General features: G+C 37.3%; 1 protein-coding gene and 1 non-coding gene across 4 annotated transcripts in view; both read right to left on the bottom strand.

Annotated features, from left to right (window-relative positions):
• The window catches only part of EIF2B3 (eukaryotic translation initiation factor 2B subunit gamma), a 107,552-nt gene that overhangs the window by 52,137 nt on the left and 32,653 nt on the right, over positions 1-22,762 (bottom strand). For all 3 annotated transcript variants that reach the window (XM_075997729.1, XM_075997727.1, XM_075997728.1), the window contains exons 4-5: positions 14,414-14,573; positions 4,595-4,706 (exon numbers count right to left, since the gene is read on the bottom strand). In XM_075997729.1, the coding sequence (XP_075853844.1) occupies positions 4,595-4,706; positions 14,414-14,573 (272 nt within the window). The remainder of the gene's footprint in view (positions 1-4,594; positions 4,707-14,413; positions 14,574-22,762) is intronic.
• Positions 18,243-18,349, bottom strand: LOC142869696 (U6 spliceosomal RNA). The gene has a single exon (XR_012918270.1). It is a non-coding gene; the product is annotated as a U6 spliceosomal RNA (small nuclear RNA).

The following is a 22,762-nucleotide window of genomic DNA, read 5'->3' on the forward strand; positions in this document are numbered from 1 at the left end:
CTGACCTCGAGCAATCCACCTACCTCGGCCTCCCAGAGAGCTAGGATTACAGGCGTGAGCCACCGTGCCCGGCCTACTTGTTTACAAACACATTTTAAGAACAAAATATTAAGAAGTTGGAGTTATTATGATATACTTTTTTAAGGTTTGTTAATTTTTTTTTAACTTCCTACTACAAAAGATGAGGCTATTAATACCTATTCTCACTGGCCTAGTTTCTTCTTCTCCTCACACTTAACTTGTGATTTTTAAAAAGGTTTTTTATTTATTTGTTTTTTAGAGACAGGGTCTTGCTTTGTTATGCAGGCTGGAGTGTGCAGTGGCCTGATCATAGCTCAGTGTAACCTCAAACTCCTGGGCTCAAGTGATCCTCCTGCCTCAGCCTCCCGAGTAGCTTGGACTACAGGCACTCACCACCATGCCCAGCTAATTTTTTCTATATATTTTTAGTTGTGCAGCTAATTTCTTTCTATTTTTAGTACAGATGGGGTACTGCTCTTGCTCAGGCTGGTCTCAAACTCCTGAGCTCAAACGAGCCACCTGCCTTGGCCACCGAGAGTCTTAGATTACAGGCGTGAGCCACCACGCCCAGCAAAGAATTCTTTCTTTATTCATGCAACTTAGTATGTTTATTAGGCTATATCTGGGCAAATTTTCTTGGAATACACTATATTCTTTTTTTTTTTTTTTTCATATTTTTTTTTTTTTTTTTTTTTTTGAGACAGAGTCTCACTTTGTTGTCCAGGCTAGAGTGAGTGCCGTGGCGTCAGCCTAGCTCACAGCAACCTCAAACTCCTGGGCTTGAGTGATCCTTCTGCCTCAGCCTCCCGAGTAGCTGGGACTACAGGCATGCGCCACCATGCCCGGCTAATTTTTTATATATATATCAGTTGGCCAATTAATTTCTTTCTATTTATAGTAGAGACGGGGTCTCGCTCTTGCTCAGGCTGGTTTTGAACTCCTGACCTTGAGCAATCCGCCCGCCTCGGCCTCCCAAGAGCTAGGATTACAGGCGTGAGCCACAGCGCCCGGCCACTATATTCTTAATATCTGTGATTTTATTTGATTCAGGAAATTTTATTATATCTTATTTTTATTTTTAAACATTAAAATTGAAGTTATATATGCACATAAAGAGGCAAATAGTTTCTCAAGACTTATACTGAAAAGTTCAGTCATCTATTCCCTTTCCTACCCATTCGCTAAACACACCCACTTTCAACTATGCAGATCCATTTAGTATTTATATCTACCAATAACTCTCTTAGATTGATATTTCTTGGGTTTTCCATTTCAGGAATTATCTGATTTCCCACTGTGGAAGATAGGATTTAAGTTTCTTTCATTACCAACCTTGCTCCCACTTTATACACCCACACTTCCTATACGTTCTACCTTCCCAATATAATTATTATTTTGGGTAGCTCAATAATCAATGCTTAAGTTATTGTGACTGCAGCTCTAGGTATTAGCTATTAACTATGGAAGAGGAAGATTTATCTGTCTTTTCTTCCTTCATGCCTCCTCCTATCATTCCAATGTAATTATATCATAATTTTGGTTAGATAGAGTCATTGCATCATTATGCATATATAAACATTAGTTACAGCTGAACCATTCAGTGGCTGATAATTTTTTTCCCTGTACATTTTTGTTGCTTGTCTTGGCATTAACAGTCTTATTGTTTCTTAGTTTTCTAGGTGCTTATCAATAATTCAACTCCAAACTAACCACCAAGTGCTGTAAGTCCCTTCAGAATGTTGAGACACATCAAGTATTATCATGTTCATCAGAAGAAATATAATCACCCTGATCAAAGCTTTCTGACCTATTCCAACTTCTCTGGCTGTCATCTATACTGGGTGAAGACGTGTTATCCTTCTCCCTTCATCACTTTCTGGGGATTCATTTTATCTCTTAATTGGATGACCTTTTCCCTATATCCTATGTCTTTGAAGTTTATGTCAGGGTTTTGGTGTTATACATCCTGTAGTAGCTTTCTTAAAACAGATGTATGGAAAGCAAATGTCTGAAAAGTTCTCATTCTATCTCACACTTGACTGATAGTTTGACTAGATACAGATTTAAGAATTTTAAAGGGACTTGTTTAAAGTTTCCAGTGTTGCTGTTAATAAGTTCAAAGCTATTTTCATTCCTTTGTATAAGATATACCCCCTCTATTCTGAGAGCCTGTGAGTTCTCTTTGTCATCAGAGTTACAAAATTTCACAATGACAACCTTGATATGTTTCTTTTCATCCACTGTGCTGGGTACTCAGTTTCCTTTCAGTCTAGAAACTCAGCTCCTTTCATTCTGAGAATTTTTTTTTTTAAATCATTTCACTGATGATTTCTTTCCCCTTCATTTCTCTGTTCTTTTTTCCTGGAAGTCCATATTAGCAATGTTTTCTACCTCAGAGACATGTCTTTCATTTCTATTAGATTCAATTTCCTCTTTTTTCCTCTTTTTTTGCCATTCATTACAGACATCTTGCAAGATTCTAATTTCCTTAACCATTTTTTTAATCTAAACCACTGAATATCATAAACCATTCTTCTATGTCAATAATTTGATTTTCAGTGGTACCTATTCTGTTCTTTGCTACTTTTAAATTGATTAATTCTGTAATTATTTGGTCCTCAATTTTTTTTAGTTCTATAATATCCTCTTTTATCTATTTATGTTGTTTCAGCTTCTCATTACTGAACTCTTATTTATTAAATTCATGTTTTAGTGAGTTGTTTTATAGTTGTAGAGTTGTATAGTTTTAAGGAAATAACTTAAATTTCTTGAGTTCCATTTTTTCCAGGATAGGTTCTTTGTCTTTTACAGGGCATTTTTCTTGCTTTCATTTTGTTTGCTGTAGTATGTTTGTACAGTTGACACATTGATTCTTTTGGTCTTTTTTATGCTTGAATCATGGCTATGCTCAGATGTTTTATTTGTTCTGATATAATACATATACATTATTCTCTCTTATTCTCCTGTATCTGAGGCAAGCTACCATTTGAGTGCTGGTGTAGAGAAACTGGAACCCTTGTACACTGTTGGTGGGATTATAAAATGGTGCAACTGTTATGGAAAACAGTATGGAGGTTCCTTGAAAAATTAAGCATAGAAGTACCATCTGAACCAGGAATCCCACTTCTGGGTATATATCCAAAAGAGTTACAAGCAAGGTCTCGAAGAGATAACTGCATACCCATGTGTATTGCAGCACTATTCACAATAGCCAAGAGGTGGAAGCAACCCAAATGTCTGTTAATAGATGAACAAAATGTGGCATATACATATAACTGAATATTATTTGGCCTTTAAAAAAAAAGGAAATCCTGTCAAATGCTACATGGATAAACCTTGAGGATATTATGCTAAGTAAAATAAGCCACTCACAAAGAGATAAATACTGTATGACTGCACTTACATGAGATATCTAAAGTAGTCAAATGGATAGAAACAGGAAGTAGAATGTTGATTAGTTAGCAGGGGATTGTGGAAAGGGGGAAAAGGGGAATTGTTGTTTAATGGGTATAGAGTGTCAGATTTACAAGATGAAAAAGTTCTGAAGATCTGTTTCACCACAATGTCAATATATTTAACACTACTGAACTGTTCATTTAAAAAAGGTTAAGATGGGCCAGGCGAGGTGGCTCACGCCTGTAATCCCAGCACTCTGGGAGGCCGAGGCGGGCGGATTGCTTGAGGTCAGGAGTTCAAAACCAGCCTGAGCAAGAGTGAGATCCCGTCTCTACTATAAATAGAAAGAAATTAATTGGCCAACTAGTATATATAGAAAAAATAAGCCGGGCATGGTGGCACATGCCTGTAGTCCCAGCTACATGGGAGGCTGAGGCAGCAGGATTGCTTGAGCCCAGGAGTTTGAGGTTGCTGTGAGCTAGGCTGATGCCATGGCACTCACTCTAGCCTGGGCAACAAAGCGTGACTCTGTCTCAAAAAAAAAAAAAAGGTTAAGATGTAAGTGAAACAACTCAGAAACAGATAGTCAAATATCACATGTTCTCACTTATGAGTAAAAACTAAATAATGTATACACACAGACACAGAGTGTGGAATAATCTCTGACACCAGAGACTTGGAAGGGTGGGAGGGGGTGAGGGCTAGGAAATTACTTAATGGATACAATGTATATTATGTGGGTGATGGTTACTCTAAAAGCCCAGACTTTACCAATAAACAATATATGCATGTAACAAAACTGCACTTGTATCCCTTAAATTTATACAAATAAAATTTTTCAAATGGTTAAGATAGTAAATTTTATGTTTTTTTACCACAATTTTTTTGAAAAAGGAGGTTCTGTAACACTGTCAGAAAGACAGTCCTGTTCTCCCCACAGCTGCTTTGCCCCACTCCTATGCAGGATTTGGCTTTACCTTGGCAAGAAAAGACAGGGAAACATAAGCTTATGCAGTGAAGAAAAGCCTTCTTCCTGTCTCATGGGAAAAATATTCACATACTTTTGTCAATTTCACACAGTACAAACTAGTCTTCATTCCCTCTTTCCCACCCACTGGGTGGTTTTATTTAGTTTTAAGACAAGGAGAAATGCCAGAAGAAAAACCCTAGGGCTTACTTCTGTAGGATAGATCCCTTAATGACCAGCTCTTCATCCAAGTCCGCTTCATTAGCCATGAAGAGCAGCCTCTTCCCTGTGCTGTCCACTCCAATGAAGTCACGCTGTTCCACTGAATCATACAAAAGAAAGAAAATCAAATAAAGCCATTTGCCCTGGCTGCATGACTAAGTCAAGGGACAGGGCACCTGCTCACACTGCTCTTGGAACCAAGTACAAGATTGAGATGAGAGAAGAGCCATGATGAGTGTTACACAGCACATATCATAATGTTTAAAACATGGGCAGTTAACATTTTTTTGTGTTGCTCTAAAGGATATTATTACGTTAATTGGTGAAGTTTGAATAAGTTCTGTAGATTAAAGTATTGTACCAAAGCAATTTCCTATTTTAAGAGACTATCCTTTTTAGGGGGAGGGAAGAAATACATACTGACATGTTTAAAGGCAAAGTGGAATCATACCTGCAACTTATTTTCAAATAGCTCAGAAAAATAATAATTTTATATATCTTACATTGTACATGTTATATATATTGAATATATTGTAAGGAAAAAGAGAGAATGACAGAGTAAATATTAACATTTGGAGAATCTGGGTAAAGGACATAGAAGTTCTTTGTACTATTCTTATAACAATTCTGTAAATGCAAAATTATTTCAAAAATAAAAAGTTTAAAGATACTGGTTACCCAAGTAAACCCAGTACATGGCACAGAAAGTAAAATGAGGAATTCTCTCTGTGTAAATAATAACCCAGATCTGCTTACTGTGATAATGGGAATATTATTATTTAAGGTTACCTACATGCAACTAACATTACTTACATCTTTTTTTTTTTTTTTTTTGAGACAGAGTCTCACTTTGTTGCCCAGGCTAGAGTGAGTGCCATGGCGTCAGCCTAGCTCACAGCAATCTCAAACTCCTAGGCTCAAGCAATCCTTCTGCCACAGCTTCCCGAGTAGCTGGGACTACAGGCATGTGCCACCATGCCCGGCTCATTTTTTCTATATATACTAGTTGGCCAATTAATTTCTTTCTATTTATAGTAGAGACAGGGTCTCGCTCTTGCTCAGGCTGGTTTCAAACTCCTGACCTCAATCAATCTGCCGCCTCAGCCCCCCCCTTGAGTGCTAGGATTACAGGTGGGAGCCACCGCGCCCGGCCAAGTTACATCTCTTTTATACAATAGACTTTATGCTCTGTATGGAGCATCAAAAAAAAAAAAAATAGGCTGGGTGTGGTGGCACACACCTGTAATCCCAGTGCTTTGGGAGGCCAAGGTGTGAGGATTGCTTGAGGCCAGCCTGGGCAACGTAACAAGCCCTCACTTCTACAAAAAATTTTAAAGCATTAAAAGAAAATTTAGTTGGGTGTGGTAGCATGCACCTGTAGTCTCAGCTATTCAGGAGGCTGAAGCAGGAGCATCACTTGAGCCCAGAAGTTTGAGGCTGCAGTGAGTAAGCTGTGATCATGCCACTGCACTCCAGCACAGGCAATAGAGTAAGAGGCTGTCTCAATAAAAAAAAAAGTGTATATTTTGCTAGGTGTGGTGAGTTCTCTGGTAGACAACGATCTTACAGGCTGCAGTATTATTGCATTTTCTATGTCATACTTCTCCTCCCAACCATATTATAAAATCTTCAAATGCAAATTTACGATTCACTTGTATTTCCTATAACATCTAGTAAAGTGTCTACACTTAATATTAGGTTATTAAGTATGAAATATCTGATTTCCTTAAGTACTAAGTTTGACAGTTGAAATCTCTGATATTTCTCTTGGATACTTCTTGTTTATTTTTTTATTGTGAAGGTACACAGATTCTCATTCTTTCAAATGCATGTTTTGGCTTGTGATTATCTTTCAAATTTTTTTGGAGCAATTTTTGTGAAACCATGAATAAATTGAAAATTCATGTTATTTTTGAATATGAGTTCCATCATGGAACCAATGCTGCAGAGACAGCTTTAAGTATCAACAAAGTGTTTGGCAAGGATACGGCTAATGAATGCACAGTACATCAATGGTTTTATAAGTCCCACTCTGGTGATTTTATTTTTTATTTTTTAATATTTTTTTTTGAGACAGAGTCTCACTTTGTTGCTTGGGCTAGAGTGCTGTGGCAACAGCCTAGCTCACAGCAACCTCAAACTCCTGGGCTCAAGCAATCCTCCTGCCTCAGCCTCCCGAGTAGCTGGGACTACAGGCATGCACCACCATGCCCGGCTAATTTTTTCTATATATTTTTAGTTGTCCAGCTAATTTCTTTTTTTTTTTTTTGTGGCAGTAGACAGGGAGCTGTCCAGCTAATTTCTTTCTATTTTTAGTAGAGATGGGGGTCTTGCTTTTGCTCAGGCTGGTCTCAAACTCCTGAGCTTAAATGATCCACCTACCTAGGCCTCCCAGAGTGCTAGATTACAGGTATGAGCCACCACGCCCAGCCCATTCTGTTGATTTTAATCTTGAAAATGAATTATGTGGGTGACCTGAGGCCAAGGTGGATAATGATGAGATGAAAGCTGTAGTGGAAACGAATCCATCTCAACCTACACATAAATTAGCAGCAAGGTTTGACATTACTACCATGTTTCCATGGAAAATAAGACCTACCCATAAAATAAGCCCTAGCAAGATTTCTAAGCCTTTGTACAATATAAGCCCTACCCGGAAAATAAGACCTAGTGATGGGCGTGGGTACACAGCATATCTGCACAACCCATGCATTTTGTCATGGAGCAGTAAAGAAGACAAGCAGCCCTTCTCATCTGCCCCATGAAAGCTCTATTGCTTGACATGAGAGTTTGGGGCCAATGGTTCTAAAGGAAATAGAGTAGCAATAAATTCAGGATGGAATTCGGGGTTTGGAGAGTTATGGTGATGTTCCAGAAGAAGATGACTTAACTATATTTGAATAAATGTAAATTGTTGTACCATACTTTAAAAAAATAACACATTCCCTGAAAATAAGCCCTAGGGTGTCTTCTTGAGGAAAAATAAATATAAGACCTTGTCGTATTTTCAGGGAAACACAGTGTTTCAACAATATTGGACCATCTGAAACAAATGGGCAAGGTAAAGAAGCTGGATAGATGGGTACCACATGAATTAAATGAGCATCAGAAGAGAAATCATCTCAAAGCTTGCCTTTCTTTGCTGTCATGACATAAAGGTGAACCATTTCTACACCATATAGTTATGTGTGATGAAAATGGATTATTTTGGACAATCACAAGCATTTGGCACAATGGTCAGCTGAGGATGAAGTGCCAAAACACAGTCTCAAACCACATATATATCAAAAAAAGCTGATGGTGTCTGTTTGGTGGTCCAGCACTGGTATTATCCACTACAGTTTTGTGAAACCTGGTCAATCAATTACAACGGAGGTCCACTGCAACCAACTGGATGAAATGATAAGGATGCTTGCGATTAAGCAGCCAAGATTGGTTAATAGAGGCAGGCCAATCCTCTTGCAAGACCACACGTTGCAAAAAACAATGCTGCTCAAACTACAGAAGCTGGACTTGGAAACTGTCTGTTATCCACCATATTCCCCAAATCTTGTACCAACTGACTATCACTTCTTCCAGGCTTTGGACCACTTCTTGCAAGGAAAAATATTCAAATCTCAAAAAGCTATGGCAAATACCTTTCATGATTTCATGGCCACTTACTCTCCAGGCTTCTTTGCTGTTGGCATAAGCAAGCTACTGTTAAGATGGCAAAACTGTGTTGATAGTTTAGGCACATATTTTGATTAATTGTACTGCTTCTTTTTTGATTCAAAATCAGGCATTTCATATTTAATGATCTAATATTATAATATGTGCTACTAATATCTGTACAGTATCTATAGCTTATGAAAACATTTTCATGTAAAGATAGCATAGCATAATGATTAAGAATAGAGTTTCTAAAGGCAGACCACCTGGGTATGAATCCCAGCTCAGCCAATTACTAGTTTATGTTTGAGCAAGTTACTTAACCTCTCTGTTGCTCAGTTCCACTGTAAAATGGGGATAAGGTTAGTGTCCACCTCACAGGTTTGTCATGAAAATCAAATGAGTTTATATTTGCAAACCATTTATAACTGTGTTAGTAACTACAACATTAAATAAAATGTTTAAATTAGAAAAATTAAACAAGGCTTGGCGTGGTGGCTCACGCCTGTAATCCTAACACTCTGGGAGGCCGAGGTTGGAGGATTGCTCAAGGTCAGGAGTTCAAAACCAGCCTGAGCAAGAGCGAGACCCCGTCTCTACTAAAAATAGAAAGAAATTAATTGGTCAACTAAAAATATATAGAAAAAATTAGCTGGGCATGGTGGCGCATGCCTGTAGTCCCAGCTACCTGGGAGGTTGAGGCAGGAGGATTACTTGAGCCCAGGAGTTTGAGGTTGCTGTGAGCTAGGCTGATGCCATGACACTCTGTCTAGCCCAAGCAACTCAGTGAGACTCTGTCTCAAAAAAAAAAAAAAAAAAAAAAAAAAAGGAGAAACTGAAGGGTTAGCTCTAGGGAAAATTATATTTGTATAGATGAATTTGTCTGCCTCTTATTCACAAACAATGGCTATTATACAACTGAATATGCTTCACTGATGGCTGTAGCTGCCTATATATACCTATAACTAAACGTATGACCCAATTGTATAGTATGTTTAGCTCAGGCACTTGAAAGCATTCAAGACCATTAATCAGATGGTCTCTGGTCATCGTTACCATATGCAGTGCTTAAAGATGAATAGAAAGAAATGATTATAAAAAGTATTATGTTGGTTTGTTTTTCAATATCCAAGTTTAGTGAAATTCAGAAACAGGCAAATATACGCTCAAATACTGTCAATTCAAAGCTAAATTTTGCAGAGAATTTCAAACGCCCCATAGCAGCTTTGACATGTATCAATTCATCCACTACAAGGAAACTTGAGAATGTTAATAAAGTCTGTAAAGATCTGATTATGAGCCAACCATTTAAAAAAGAAACACAGAGATGTTATTTTTGGATACAATTTGGAGTGCTTACCCTACCCAAGTCCTTAGGCTCACAAAAACCTTGAATCACTAATGTCCTGGGAGCAATAATTTCCAGTCAGCCAATTTTTCAAGAAATGTTACATTTTAGCACATTTTTCTCCCTCTCAGGCCCTCCTCCCTGTATTGCTTCTTTGTAGCTATCACAGGTACTGGGACTTCAGCATATGAGGTAAATTATAGAAACTTGGAAAGGTTTTTTTTCTGTTCTGATTTAGCTAAGTGAATTTCACTTTGGGAACTGAGCAGGTATCTTTAGAATGTCCATCCTAAGAAAGACTACACAAATAAGGTTAAGAAAGCAGACAACACCATGAACTTCCATTTTTAAAAATTCTGTCATATTCAACGATTCACACTTCTTGATATTTACTTCTCTGACTGACCCTTCTGTATGTATCTTCTATAGTCACTTACTTATCCATTCATTCATTCATTCATTCAACCAATAAACATATTTGTGTACCTACGCTATGGCAGGTGCTAGGTTTGGAGTTGGGAATTCCAACTCATTTTATGAGGCCAGAATGACCCTGATGCCAAAACCAAAGATATGATGAAAAAGGAAAATTATGGGCATATTTACTCTACACAAATTTAAAGATCTTAAACAAAATATTAGCAAACTAAAACAGTATGTATAGTTGAATAAAAAGAGTCACAAACTTGTTGTTGTTCCTCCCATCCAGAGGTAAAGTTAGTTTTCTAACTTTTATATCTAGGCTGGCCCAGTAACTAGCTTTGACTAACAGAATGCAGCTGAAGTGACACAGTGCATGTTCTGAGTTTAGGCCTCAAGAAACCTTGTAGCTGCTGTTCTCACTGTCTTAGAACCTGCTGCTGCCATCATGTGAACAAGGTTGGGCTAACCTCCTGGATGATAAGAGACTAGATGGAAAGTAAAACCCAGTTGTCATAGCTGAGACCCAAGACACATTAGTTAGCCCGGTTGTGGTAGAGAGAATAAGATGACAGTTGCCTCCTGGTATTCACACCCTTGTGTACCCCCTCTCCCTGAGTATGGGCCAGCCTAGTGACTTGCTTCTAACCAGAAGAAATGGTAGGCCAGGCACAGTGGCTTATGCTTGTACTCCTAACACTCTGAGAGGCCGAGAGGGGAGGATTGCTTGAGCTTAGGAGGTCTAGACCACCCAGGGCAAAAGCAAGGCCACAATTCTATTAAAAATAGAAAAATTAGCTGGGCATCATGGTGCATGTCTGAAGTTCCAGCTACTGAGGAAGCTCAGGCAGGAGGATTGCTTGAGCTCAGGAGTTTGAGGTTACAGTGAGCTATGATGATGCCACGGCACTCGATATAGGGTAACAGAGTGAGACTCTGTCTCAAAAAAAAAGTATATGATATAGGTAATGAAATGTTACTTCCATGATTATGTTACATAAGATTTTGACTTGTCTTTCTAGAACATTCTCTTCCTTAGTGGCTTTGATGCAGCAAGTTGCTATATTGGAGGAGGCCCAAGTGATAAAGAAAGAGGGTAGCTTCTGGCCAATAGCTAGCTAGAAACTGAGGCTTCTCAGCCCAATAGGCCTTAAGGAAATGAAATTCTGCCAATAACAAAGTGAGTTTGGAAGCAAATCCTTTCCCAGCTGAGCCTTCAGATGATACTCCAACTTAGCTGATAGCTACTTGCAGCCTTGGGAAAGACTCTGAATCAGAGGACCGGGCTAAGCCATGCCCGGATTCCTGATCCATGATGTTGTGGGGTTTTTTTTGAGACAAAGTCTCAATCTGTTGCCCAGGCTAGAGTGCCGTGGCATCAATCTAGCTCACAGCAACCTCAAACTCCTGAGCTCAAGCAATCCTACTGCTTCAGCCTCCCGAGTAGCTGGGATTACAAGCATGCGCCACCATGCTAGGCTAATTTTTCTATATATTTTTAGTTGGCCAATTAATTTCTTTCTATTTTTAGTAGAGACGGGGCCTTGCTCTTGCTCAGGCTGGTTTTGAACTCCTGACCTTGAGCAATCCACCCACCTTGGCCTCCCAGAGTGCTAGGATTACAGGTGTGAGCCACCACGCCTGGCCCATGATGTTGTTTTAAACTGTTAAATTTGTCGTAATTTTTCACAAGCTGACATCACTTGAACAGTGGACTCCTGGCTGTTCTGACACACAACAGCAGCCAAGAGGCAGGCCAAATATACAATCTGAGAAAATTCTTTTAAAAAATGCTTATCATTGAAGTACATAGCATTCCATGGGAGAAATTTAAAACTCAGTTATTTAGGTGAACCTTAGCCTTCAAATGTTACAAAATATAGATGGTATATTAGAGTTCAAAATTTCATGTCACAAAAAGTAAAAATCCAGCTGGGCACAGTGGCTCATGCCGGTAATCTCAACACTTTGGAAGGCCAATGTGGGAGGACTGCCTGAGGCCAGGAGTTCAAGACTAGGCAACATAGCTAGACCCAATCTTTACAAAAAATTTAAAAATTAGCCAGGTGTGATGGAGCACACCTACAGTTCCAGCCACTCGGGAGGCTGAAGCAGGAGGATCGCTTGAGCCCAGGAGTTGAAGGTTATAGTGAGCTATGAACAAGACACAGTACTTCAGCCTGGGCAACAGAGTGAGACCCCACCATCAAAGAAGAAAAAGAAAAAGAAAAGAAAAATCTTCCTAAAACATGAGTCTGATTTATGACATTACCTTGCTCAAAATACTTCAACAACTCCTCACTGTTTTGGGGATAAAATTCAAACTCTTTGGTCTGATCCCTGTACCTTCTCCAGTCCCATCTGCTTCCCTAGCCCCCATACTCACACTCCAGCTACAACAAGTTACAACTATATATCATACTTTTTCAAAGACAATAAAGGATCCAGCTTAAAGAAACTTCCATTGGCCAAACTGGGACAACTTAAGCATTAAAACATTTTTAAATGAATGGGTAGATAGGTAATAGCTACAGTAAATTTAAAATAGAATTGTGTTGTGAATATATTAATAGTTAATAATAAAGTACATTTTCAAATTGCTAAGAGAGTAAATTTCAAATGTTCTTACCACATAAATGTTAAGTATTTGAGGTGATGGACATGTTAACTTGCTTGATTTAATTATTCCTTTGTATCCATATATTATAGCATCACTTTGTACCACATAAATTTATACAATTATAAATTTTCAATTTACAATAAAAAGGATTGTGAAAAGCTATGCATTTATGATGATAATTAAGAGATAAAAGCAAATTAAAATATATTAAAAAGTTCTAATGTCAAGAAGCATAACTATAATAAGATATTTTATTTTTAAGTTGATTTTCATAGAGGAATACGAATAAAAGAAATAAAATTTATTGTAAAATATATATCTGTTTATAAAGTCTGGATATGTATTTCTTTCTATCTGTATAGGTAGAAAAGGATGAATACATGGAATTGTAAGTAAACCAGACCTTGCAAAAGTAGAACTTTTATCAAGAACAAAGGGACTGACTAGTCTGAGTATCTTTACATAATAAGACAGAAAAAGTGTCCAGCAATTAATTTGCACCTGTGATCATATGATCACAAGAAAACTAGAAATAAATTTCAACGCTATAATTGAAAATTATGATTTAACCAAATGCCCTAAAAAGGACAGCTAAAAATATAAACTAGATTATTCAAATCCTAAGAATGAAAGCTCTAAGTGGTTCTATTAATAATGGTAAGCTATTAATAAGCCTTATATAGCTGCTAATAATTGTAAAAGACTATGCCAACATATAATAATGGAAAGATAATAAGTTGTATAATTCTGGCTAAGCAAAACCTAAAGAACACATCACTCCAGGGAAATACTTCAAAGAAAAAAAACACATTATTCCAAGAAAAACTAAATTAATAAAAACCCTGTAAAAGTACTACTAGAATCCTCAGAGAATATCAAAATAAGTATGTTATAATCCTAGGAAGATAAGCATGATTAATAACTATTTAAGCTGGGTGCAGAGGCTCACACCTGTAATCTTAGCACTCTGGGAGGCTGAGGCGGGAGGATTGCTTGAGCTCAGGAGTTCGAGACCAGCCTGAGCAAGAGCGAGACCTCGTTTCTACTATAAATGGAAAGAAATTAGCCAAACAACTAAAAAGAAAAAAATTAGTTGGGTGTGGTGGCACACGCCTGTAGTCCCAGCCACTCAGGAGGCTGAGGCAGGAGGATTGCTTGAGCCCAGGAGTTTGAGGTTGCTGTGAACTAGGCTGATGCCAAGGCACTCTAGCCCAGGCAAGAGACTGAGACTCTGTCTCAAAAAAAAAAAAAAAAAAAAAAATATATATATATATATATATATATATATTTAATGTGACTGAAGTATCCAAAAGAATCAACCATACTAAATTGGTAATAGTAATTTTTTTTTTTTTAATATCTATTTCTTTTTTTTTTTTTTTTTTTTGGTAATAGTAATTTTAATTGCTTAACGGTATCTAATAAAGTTTGTAATTAAAGTTTAAATGTTAAAAGAAATTGATTTTAAATGAGATTTTTATTTTGTTTCTTAGATATGTGTATTCAATTATTTGAAACTTAAATACAATGCAAATAGTTCTGAATGCTCCTCTTTGCATATAAAAGGATATTACAGAATCTAATCAATAACTATAAACATTTTTAAGTCAGGGACTGTGTCTTATTTGACTTTATGTCATCAACTCCTAGCACAGTATCTGAGGTACATAGTAGGTTCTCAATAAATGTTTCTTACATGGAAGCATGAATGACAATAACAATTATGAAAACCCAACAAACAAATACATCAAACTCCAAGCTTCCTTACCTGCTTTTTTTTTCCCCTTTTGACCAGGAACTAGTTCTATGCTATCTTGGCCTTTTCTCATTAACATAGCAAGTGATGCATCATAAGCTCTGAACAGGTCCACAACCTCATGTAAAGCAACATCTGTTATCAGATCACAGCTCACAACCAGCACATCTGTCTGTCAAATGGAAAAGGGAAAAATCTGCATCACAAAGGACAATGGATAACAAAAATCATCACAAGATAAACTTAGGATGGCTTACGAGAACACAGAGCACACAATACTTTTCAAATTTTTTTATAGCAAAACAAGTGAAATAAATGGGGTTGTTCTAATTGAATTGTGCTTGGGAGGATCTGGAATCTCTACCTCCCCCCTTGTGTACCTCATGGACTGTGGGGGCAGTCCCTGAGACACCTCTGGAACCCTAGGGTCTAAAGAACAGAGTCTGAAAACCACCACATTATCTATTTCTACGACTATGGAATAAATTATTTATATTTATATATTTCTTTAGAGTTTAAAAAAGATTTTCACAAAGTGTGATGATTTAATATGGTTATAAAACACTATAGAACAATCATTTTGCTATAGTACCAGGAAATAACAGGATGAATACAATATAATGCCTCATTCTTTGGGAACTCACATTCTATTCTTATTATTTTTTATAATTTATTATTATTTTTTTAGAGACAGCATCTTACTCTTGCTCTGGCTAGAGTGCAGTGATGCAATCATAGTTCACTGCAGCCTTAAACTCCTGACTTCAAGTGATCTTCCTGCCTCAGCCTCCTGAGTACCTGAGACTACAGATATATGCCATCATGCCTGGCTAATTTTTTTTTTTTGTAGAGAGACAGGGTCTCGCTGTGTTGCCTAGACTGGTCTTGAACTCCTGGGCTCAAGTGGTCCTCCCACCTCGGCCTCCCAAAGTGCTGGGATTACAGGGGTGAGCCACCACACCAGGCCAGGAATTTAAATTCTGTAGCAAATATTTATGATACAACCTCAGGTATGTACAAAGCACTCATTTAATCCTTTAACAATAGCATGATAATGGTATTGTTATTTTTATTAGTCTCTATTTTTACGGATGAGAAAAGTAAGGCCTATTACCCACAGTATCTGGCACATAGTAGGCATTTAATAATTGTTTGACAAATGAATGAATAAATTGATGAAGAAAATCTTTTCTCATAGTGGTAGGTTTTCTTTTTGCATTTATTTTATGTTGAATTTGTTTTTGTGCCATAAGTTTTTATTTGTTCAGTTTCTTCTGGGATATCTTTTTCTTCTGTGCAATCTCCTCTTCTGGTTTAGGAACAATTTGTTCTTTTCAGTAAGGAGGATCATCTCGATGTGGCAGGGGGAGATCATTTATGGGTTAATCCAACCATAAGCTCTGTAAGTCCAGTGGCACATAGCAAGTGATGTATCTATCATAAGCTCTGAACAGGTGCTCTCTACACCTGGATATACTTAATGACCAGAGAATCTACATCTAAACCTATAAGTTCAGTATTACTCTCTGCATTTTAAGCATGTATAGCAAAAATTCTATATTCTTTTTGGGCCAAGTGGTGGGTTTTCTCATTATAATTCGAATAACTCATTAATTACAATAAAAACTAATAATGGTAAGTAATGTTTCTTGAATGCTTACTATTGGCCAGGAACTGTGATACACTTTACATACATTTTTTCAATCTTTATAACAACCCTATGCAGTAAGAACTATTAGTAGTAGCACTTTACAGATGAAAAAGCAGGTTTATAGCAGTTATCCCAGTGTCTTAAACTCTAACAGCTAGTAATGGCTATTCATATAACTAAAGAATCTGTATTATTAAATAATGTTTAAAGAAATAAAGCTTCACTAGTTTGAAGACCCATTTAAGAGAGGTTCTAGTCCAGTGTTATATACCTAGACAGAACTAATGCCTTAGATATTATAAATTTAGGTCTAATACCTAATATTGTAGGTACTAAATATCAGCTGGAATATCCTATTTTAAGACTAACCTTGGTAAACTAAAAAGTATCAGTAAAGTCATCAAGATGCTAAAACAGCTAGAAATCATGATAGCTGAAAGAACAGATGTTTAATAGGGAAAGGAAAAGACTGTGTACATAGGGAAGAGTAGGCAGGGCAAGGAGTGGGCTTAAGGCCGGGCGCGGTGGCTCACGCCTATAATCCTAGCACTCTGGGAGGCCGAGGTGGGTGGATTGCTCTAGAGGTCAGGAGTTTGAAACCAGCCTGAGCAAGAGCGAGACCCTGTCTCTACTATAAATAGAAAGAAATTAATTGGCCAACTAGTATATATAGAAAAAAATTAGCCGGGCATAGTGGCGCATGACTGTAGTCCCAGCTACTCGGGAGGCTGAGGCAGAAGGGTTGTTTGAGCCCAGGAGTCTGAGGTTGCTATGAGCTAGGCTGACGCCATGGCACTCACTCTAGCCTGGGCAACAAAGTGAGACTCTGTCTCAAAAAAAAAAAAAAAAGGAGTGGAGTTAAGAAAGAAACAAATATTAATAGTAGCACTCTCTAAATATCTGACAGTCTGAAGGAAGGACCAAAGTTTACCTGAGTAGCTCAATAACAAAACTAAGAACAAAAAGTAACAATGAACAAAAGTAATTTTGGCTTCTGTGTTAAGTTTCTGACAATCATACTTAGTCAAAAAGCAAAATTTTGTAAACTAATGAGTTTCTCATCATGAGAAGTGCTCAAGTAGAAATTGGATTATCACTTGCAATGATTCATCTATTTAACATTTATTAAGCAATCACTCTACACTTAGCCAGGTCCTTTTCTGGACCTAGAGGAAACTTGGACTAAAAAGTATTAAAACTGAGCAGCTAAGCAAGGCTACTTAATATATTTTGGACAAATTTCTACCTACAGATTTTGCTATTACGTTTTATCATAAATGCAGAGAACAGAGGTCCAAAAACAATCAACTAGAAAACAAATTCCTTAAATTGCAATTTAAATACACCAATGTTTCTCAATAGTAATTTAAGAGTTTCCCAGAGGTGCCTCAGGGAAAGCCAGGCTCCTACTGCCCTTTCTGAGCAAGCCAGGACAACTCTTCTGTTATTAATTTTACCTTCTAGTCATCTATATAAGTTTTGGCTTGGAAAACCAATTCTGCTACTTTAAAAAGTATGAAAAATACTGGACTAAATTATTCCAGGTTCAAGAATGAAGTGAATATCTACATGGCAATTTCTGTAAGTGGTTCCAATTTCCCTAAAATTTTTATTTAAAATCAAGATTCCTGGCCGGGAGCGGTGGCTCAAGCCTGTAATCCTAGCACTCTGGGAGGCTGAGGCAGGTGGATTGCTCAAGGTCAGGAGTTCGAAACCAGAGCAAGACCCTGCCTCTACTAAAAATAGGAAGAAACTAATTGACCAACTAAAAAAATATATACAAAAAATTAGCCAGTCATGGTGGCGCATGCCTGTAGTCCCAACTACTCTAGAGGCTGAGGCAGTAGGATCGCTTGAGCCCAGGAGTTTGAGGTTGCTGTGAGCTAGGCTGATGCCACGGCACTCACTCTCACCTGAGCAACAAAGTGAGACTCTGTTTCAAAATAAATAAATAAATAAATAAATAAATAAATAAAATAAAGATTCCTGCTTTGGGTGGGAAAATGGGTGATTTCAGCTCATATTCTACTAAAGCAAAGAGTCTTATTTGCTCAGAAAGTGAGACTCAACCACCAGAATGCCTTGTCTTACTGCTTGAAATTTCTTATTCTGAATATAGAATCTATTCCAGAATCTCTATTCCTTTTTCTACATATAACTAATAATTCATAGTTGAAACAATTTAAAAAAATATATATGTAACGCTTCATGAATTTGCGTGTCATCCTTGTGCAGGGGCCATACTAATCTTCTCTGTATCGTTCCAATTTTAGTCTATGTGCTGCTGAAGAGAGCACTAAACAATTTCTTTTGAAGGTCTCTTAAGGTTAAGCTCAAATTTGGATTTTTTTTCTACTCCTCTGCTTAAGGCTCTCTTAATTTTTTTTGGACTTTAACTTTGAGACTTAAAAAAAAAAGTCCCTATAAACATGTTTTTAGGAAAAAAAATTTATAAGCCTTCAACTCACCATCTAGGAACCCAAAAAACATTAATAAATCAGACCACATACATGCAAGCTAAGGACAAAACAGCCTGCAGAATCCTACTTCTAACAATGTGTAGAAAGGCAGGGGCACAGGCCATTGCTACAGACATCCACACAATTGTTATTATAATAGCACAGAAGGTGCTCCATTTCATCAAAATGAAAATATGTTTGCAGAGGAAAAATCTCCTTTTCTGTTTCTCTCTTTTTTAATTTATTATTTATTTTAGCCCACACTGAAAGTGAATCCTTTGTTTTTCTAAGTTTCTCTAATAAGATGACTGATTTTTATAAGTTAACTGTTCTACAATAAATTGAATTATTAAGTGTACTCCAAAGTGAATAAAATGACCCCAATGCAGATGCCTCTGAAGTCCCCATGTGACAATGTTGCCTTGGAAAATAAATGCTGTTATCATTCAATATTTGCAGAAGTGTTTAAATCAGTTGGTACTGTGAATGCCGAACAAGTTCTGCATAATTGTGAACAGGCTGTAGGCTCATTTCTCTCTTTGCTTTTAGATGACTTTTTGCTAAACTGAATGCAAAATCCCTAAGGATCACAAGGAACAGACCCCTCCCATCAATGTCTGGTTGCCATCTGTTTTTAGTGTGAAAAGAAAGGCACTGGTCTGAAAGAGCAGGGCTCAGGATACAGATGGAGGTGGCTGTTCCACTAGCCCCTCTCCACCTCTGTTCTCAGAGAATGCATCACGTAAGAATCATTGAGATCAAACACACTCCCAATTTCTTTGCAACTCCACCACTTCCAAAGGAAAGTCTTTATTGTCTGATCAGTGTACTTTGTTTCCAAAGCTGGAATCCTGGAAGAAACAAAAGTCTAAAAAGAAAACTAAGCCATCCTTGTACCTTTGTAATACTATCTTTCTTTACATTTTTATAAAAGTTGTAATAGAAAGAAATGGCCATTATTTTGATATTTTAATCTAAAAATGTAAAGCCCATTCTAGAAATGCAAATGGCCTTCTACTAATTGGAACCCAGAGATAGAAAGTGGAAAAACTGATAAGAGCCAGAGAAGTATTTTTAATCATGTGTGACTGACTACAAGCCATGAATAAACATGGACTGTTTGGACTGTGAAGCAACTGTGTATCTGAAATGCAATTAACTTGAAAGTTCTCTGAAAATGCCAATCCACAGCATGTGTTTCATGGCATCAGCTCTTTTCTAACACCAACAGTATGCTTATTCTGCACAGATCAACTGGAATCTCCAAAGACCTATTCCAACAGTCCCCAGTATGCCTCATCCCAAGCCTGCTCCTCCAGAGAAGCCAGGGCAATGTCAAGAACAAAAAGCACAAGTTATGAAGGACAGCAAATGTGTGCATTGTTGACAATAGAGAAATATACAGGGTTTCCAAGTGAAGGCAGCATTTCAGCGTCTAGGGAAAAATCAAGACACCATGGAATTTAAAATGCAAACTGCTGCCAGTTAGTCTTGACTAAAGCAAACAAATTAAGCTCGGAAAATGCAATTACCAAGGTATGGCAAAGCCCAGAAATCTTTCATTATAAGAACATTTTTGGTCAAGCCAAAACCACTGAGTAAAACTGGAGGAAAAAAAACAAAAGTTAAATCAGAAAACCGGATGTATGTGTGTGTGGCTATAGTGGTGGGATGGGAGGTGAACAGAGCTACTGGGAATAGCCTCTTTTCTTTTCCTGGCAGCTGTTCCATGAGAGATTGTTATAAATAACACAATCTGGCAACCAATTCTTTACAACAAGGAGAAAGAAAAACATACTTACTCCCTTGGAAAGAAATTGTCAGGGCAAGGTAACTACCATGCTTTTACCTACCTAGCACTTCCACAAATAATGGCTATGATCCAAATCACTTCCCTGCACCCCACCCCTGCCCATATGGAAATAATGAATTCAAGCTACTTGGTGTGACTATGAATGTTCACATTTTACATTTTCCTATGTGGTCCAATCCTTAAGAGTAGTTTGTGTGCTTTAATAAATAACTATGGCTAAATGCAGTGGTGACCTCACTGTTCAGTTTGGTTGAAAATGCTTGGAAAAGATTCCCAGTCTATAGTCTTCAACGTGTAAAGCCAAGGGCCAATTACCACTTTGTTTTCACTGAGATTGGGGCAGTAGGTGCAAGAACGACCGCAGCCTGTAAGACGTGATAATCCTCACCCTCACAGCTAAATACCCTTCCTATGTTCCTTAGTTCAATCACACAGTGTCATGCTGGCTGCAGTGGTGTGGGGATGAAGGGAGAGGATCACTTTAACCCAGGAGTTCGAGGCCAGACTGTGCAACATAGTGAGACCCCGTCACAGAAAAAAATCATAGTGTCACTACCATCCAGGATCGTATGTCAGAAGTCTGGCCATACTCCAGGACTAAAGTTCTCCCTGTCCTGTGCCCAGTCTCCTACTCCAACATGTCACTGCTCCCCTAGTCTTCCCCTTTCTCTCTATTGCACTGCCTCAGTTCAAGCCTCAAAATCTTTTTCCAGTCTCTTAACTGGTCTCTCTTACTCCAGTTTTTCCCTATTCTAATCCACACTCCAATTTCACTCCTTATGTCATTTCCCTGCTTAAAGATGGCCTAAAACAGTATTTTCCAAACATAAAAAAAAGTTGAATGTATTATAGCTTGCTTTTTAAATTTATTTTATTATAAAATATACAGATCACAATGATATATGCTCTTTATATAACATATATAAAAATAGACATTTTAAAAGGAAAAAATAAAATTTTAAAAACTAGAAATTCTAATATTTTCCTCATACTGAATCCTGTACATGCCCTGGTTTTGAGTACATCCCATTTTGGAGATCACTGCTCTCACAGGTTTAAGTTCAAATTCCTTAGCACAACATTAAAGGTCTTCAAAATATGACTCCACCTACCTAATTCAGCCTTCTCTGCCATAATTCCCCTCTACATAACCAGTATTAACTTGGTAGAGTAAACTGCCAAGATATATTCCCCTTATGCTCTCTTCCCACTCTACTACAAATTCATCCATCAAGATTCAGGTCTTGTCGTAGTTACTAGAAAAGACAGAGCCAATATATTATTTACCCTGGAGATAAAGTCTTTTCTGATACATTATAGACCTTAAATCACTAATTGGATTACATATATTTCTTTCCATCTAGATTCTGAGCCCCATAGGAGCTCTTTTATCTTTGTATTCCCATTTATCAACTTAGTGCTGACAAACAAATATAAGTAAATATAAGCATTCTTCCTGTTACTTCCTTTTCTTTGTTTGACTCAAAGATTAAAACATTTGATTTTAGACATTTAGGAATGGCACATATTCTGACAGAGGCAAGTACCTCCTTTGTAGAAACTGTAACTGTTTAGAGTTAGGACAGGAGCCACAGACGTAATTTTGCAGTTCGCTAAAGCAAGAAGGTAGAAAACGAACCTGCTGCTTCCAAAGAAGAAAAAAGCAGAGCTGTCTGGAAGGAAAGAATTCATATGTAGCTGTCCTAGAGGGCATGGCTGAAGAGTGATATGCTTGCTAGATTTATATTTTAAAACGGCGATTCAACATTTATAGTTCTAATATTTATAGTTCATTCACCTTCCCAAAGGAAGTTTTCCTCTTCATAAGAATAAAGAAATTCTATTCATGTTTACTGTGTAAAGCTAAGAAGAAGTAAGCATATATTAATTTCTAATTCTGTTAAAATGAATTCTCTATAAAAATGCTAGCCACTTCTCTTTCAGGATTTGGATATATGCAATTTAATTTTAATCTCCAAATACACTGATTTGGAATACAGAAAAAAACAAGGGCTTTTTGTTCTCTCAAAATTTTCACTCTAAAATAATTTAATATACTGAATTTATATTAAACAATGTCATCCTTTTCCTTTGGTCAGACACAAATACCCCATGGAATAAAAATATCTCTGCTTTATTAGTCTAGTAAAACAAACATTTCAAGACCATAAAACATGCTCTTACAATTACGTTACATATTTTCTGCCTGAATTTGGATTTCAAATTTGTCCTGGAGCACAACACAGAAATATTATCCAGTTTACTTGGAAACCAGAAAGTTTGACAGGTCAGCAGAGGGTGGCTAGTGGGTGTGATAAAGGGGAATTCATAGCAATGAGAAAAAGACAACTAACAAGTTTTTTTGTGGTTTTGTTTTTTATTTCAGAGTATTACGGAAGTACAAGCACTCTGGTTACATAAATTGCCTTTGCATCACC

This window comes from Microcebus murinus, chromosome 2 (genome assembly GCF_040939455.1).
Source record: "Microcebus murinus isolate Inina chromosome 2, M.murinus_Inina_mat1.0, whole genome shotgun sequence".
In the NCBI taxonomy this organism is placed as follows: domain Eukaryota; kingdom Metazoa; phylum Chordata; class Mammalia; order Primates; family Cheirogaleidae; genus Microcebus; species Microcebus murinus.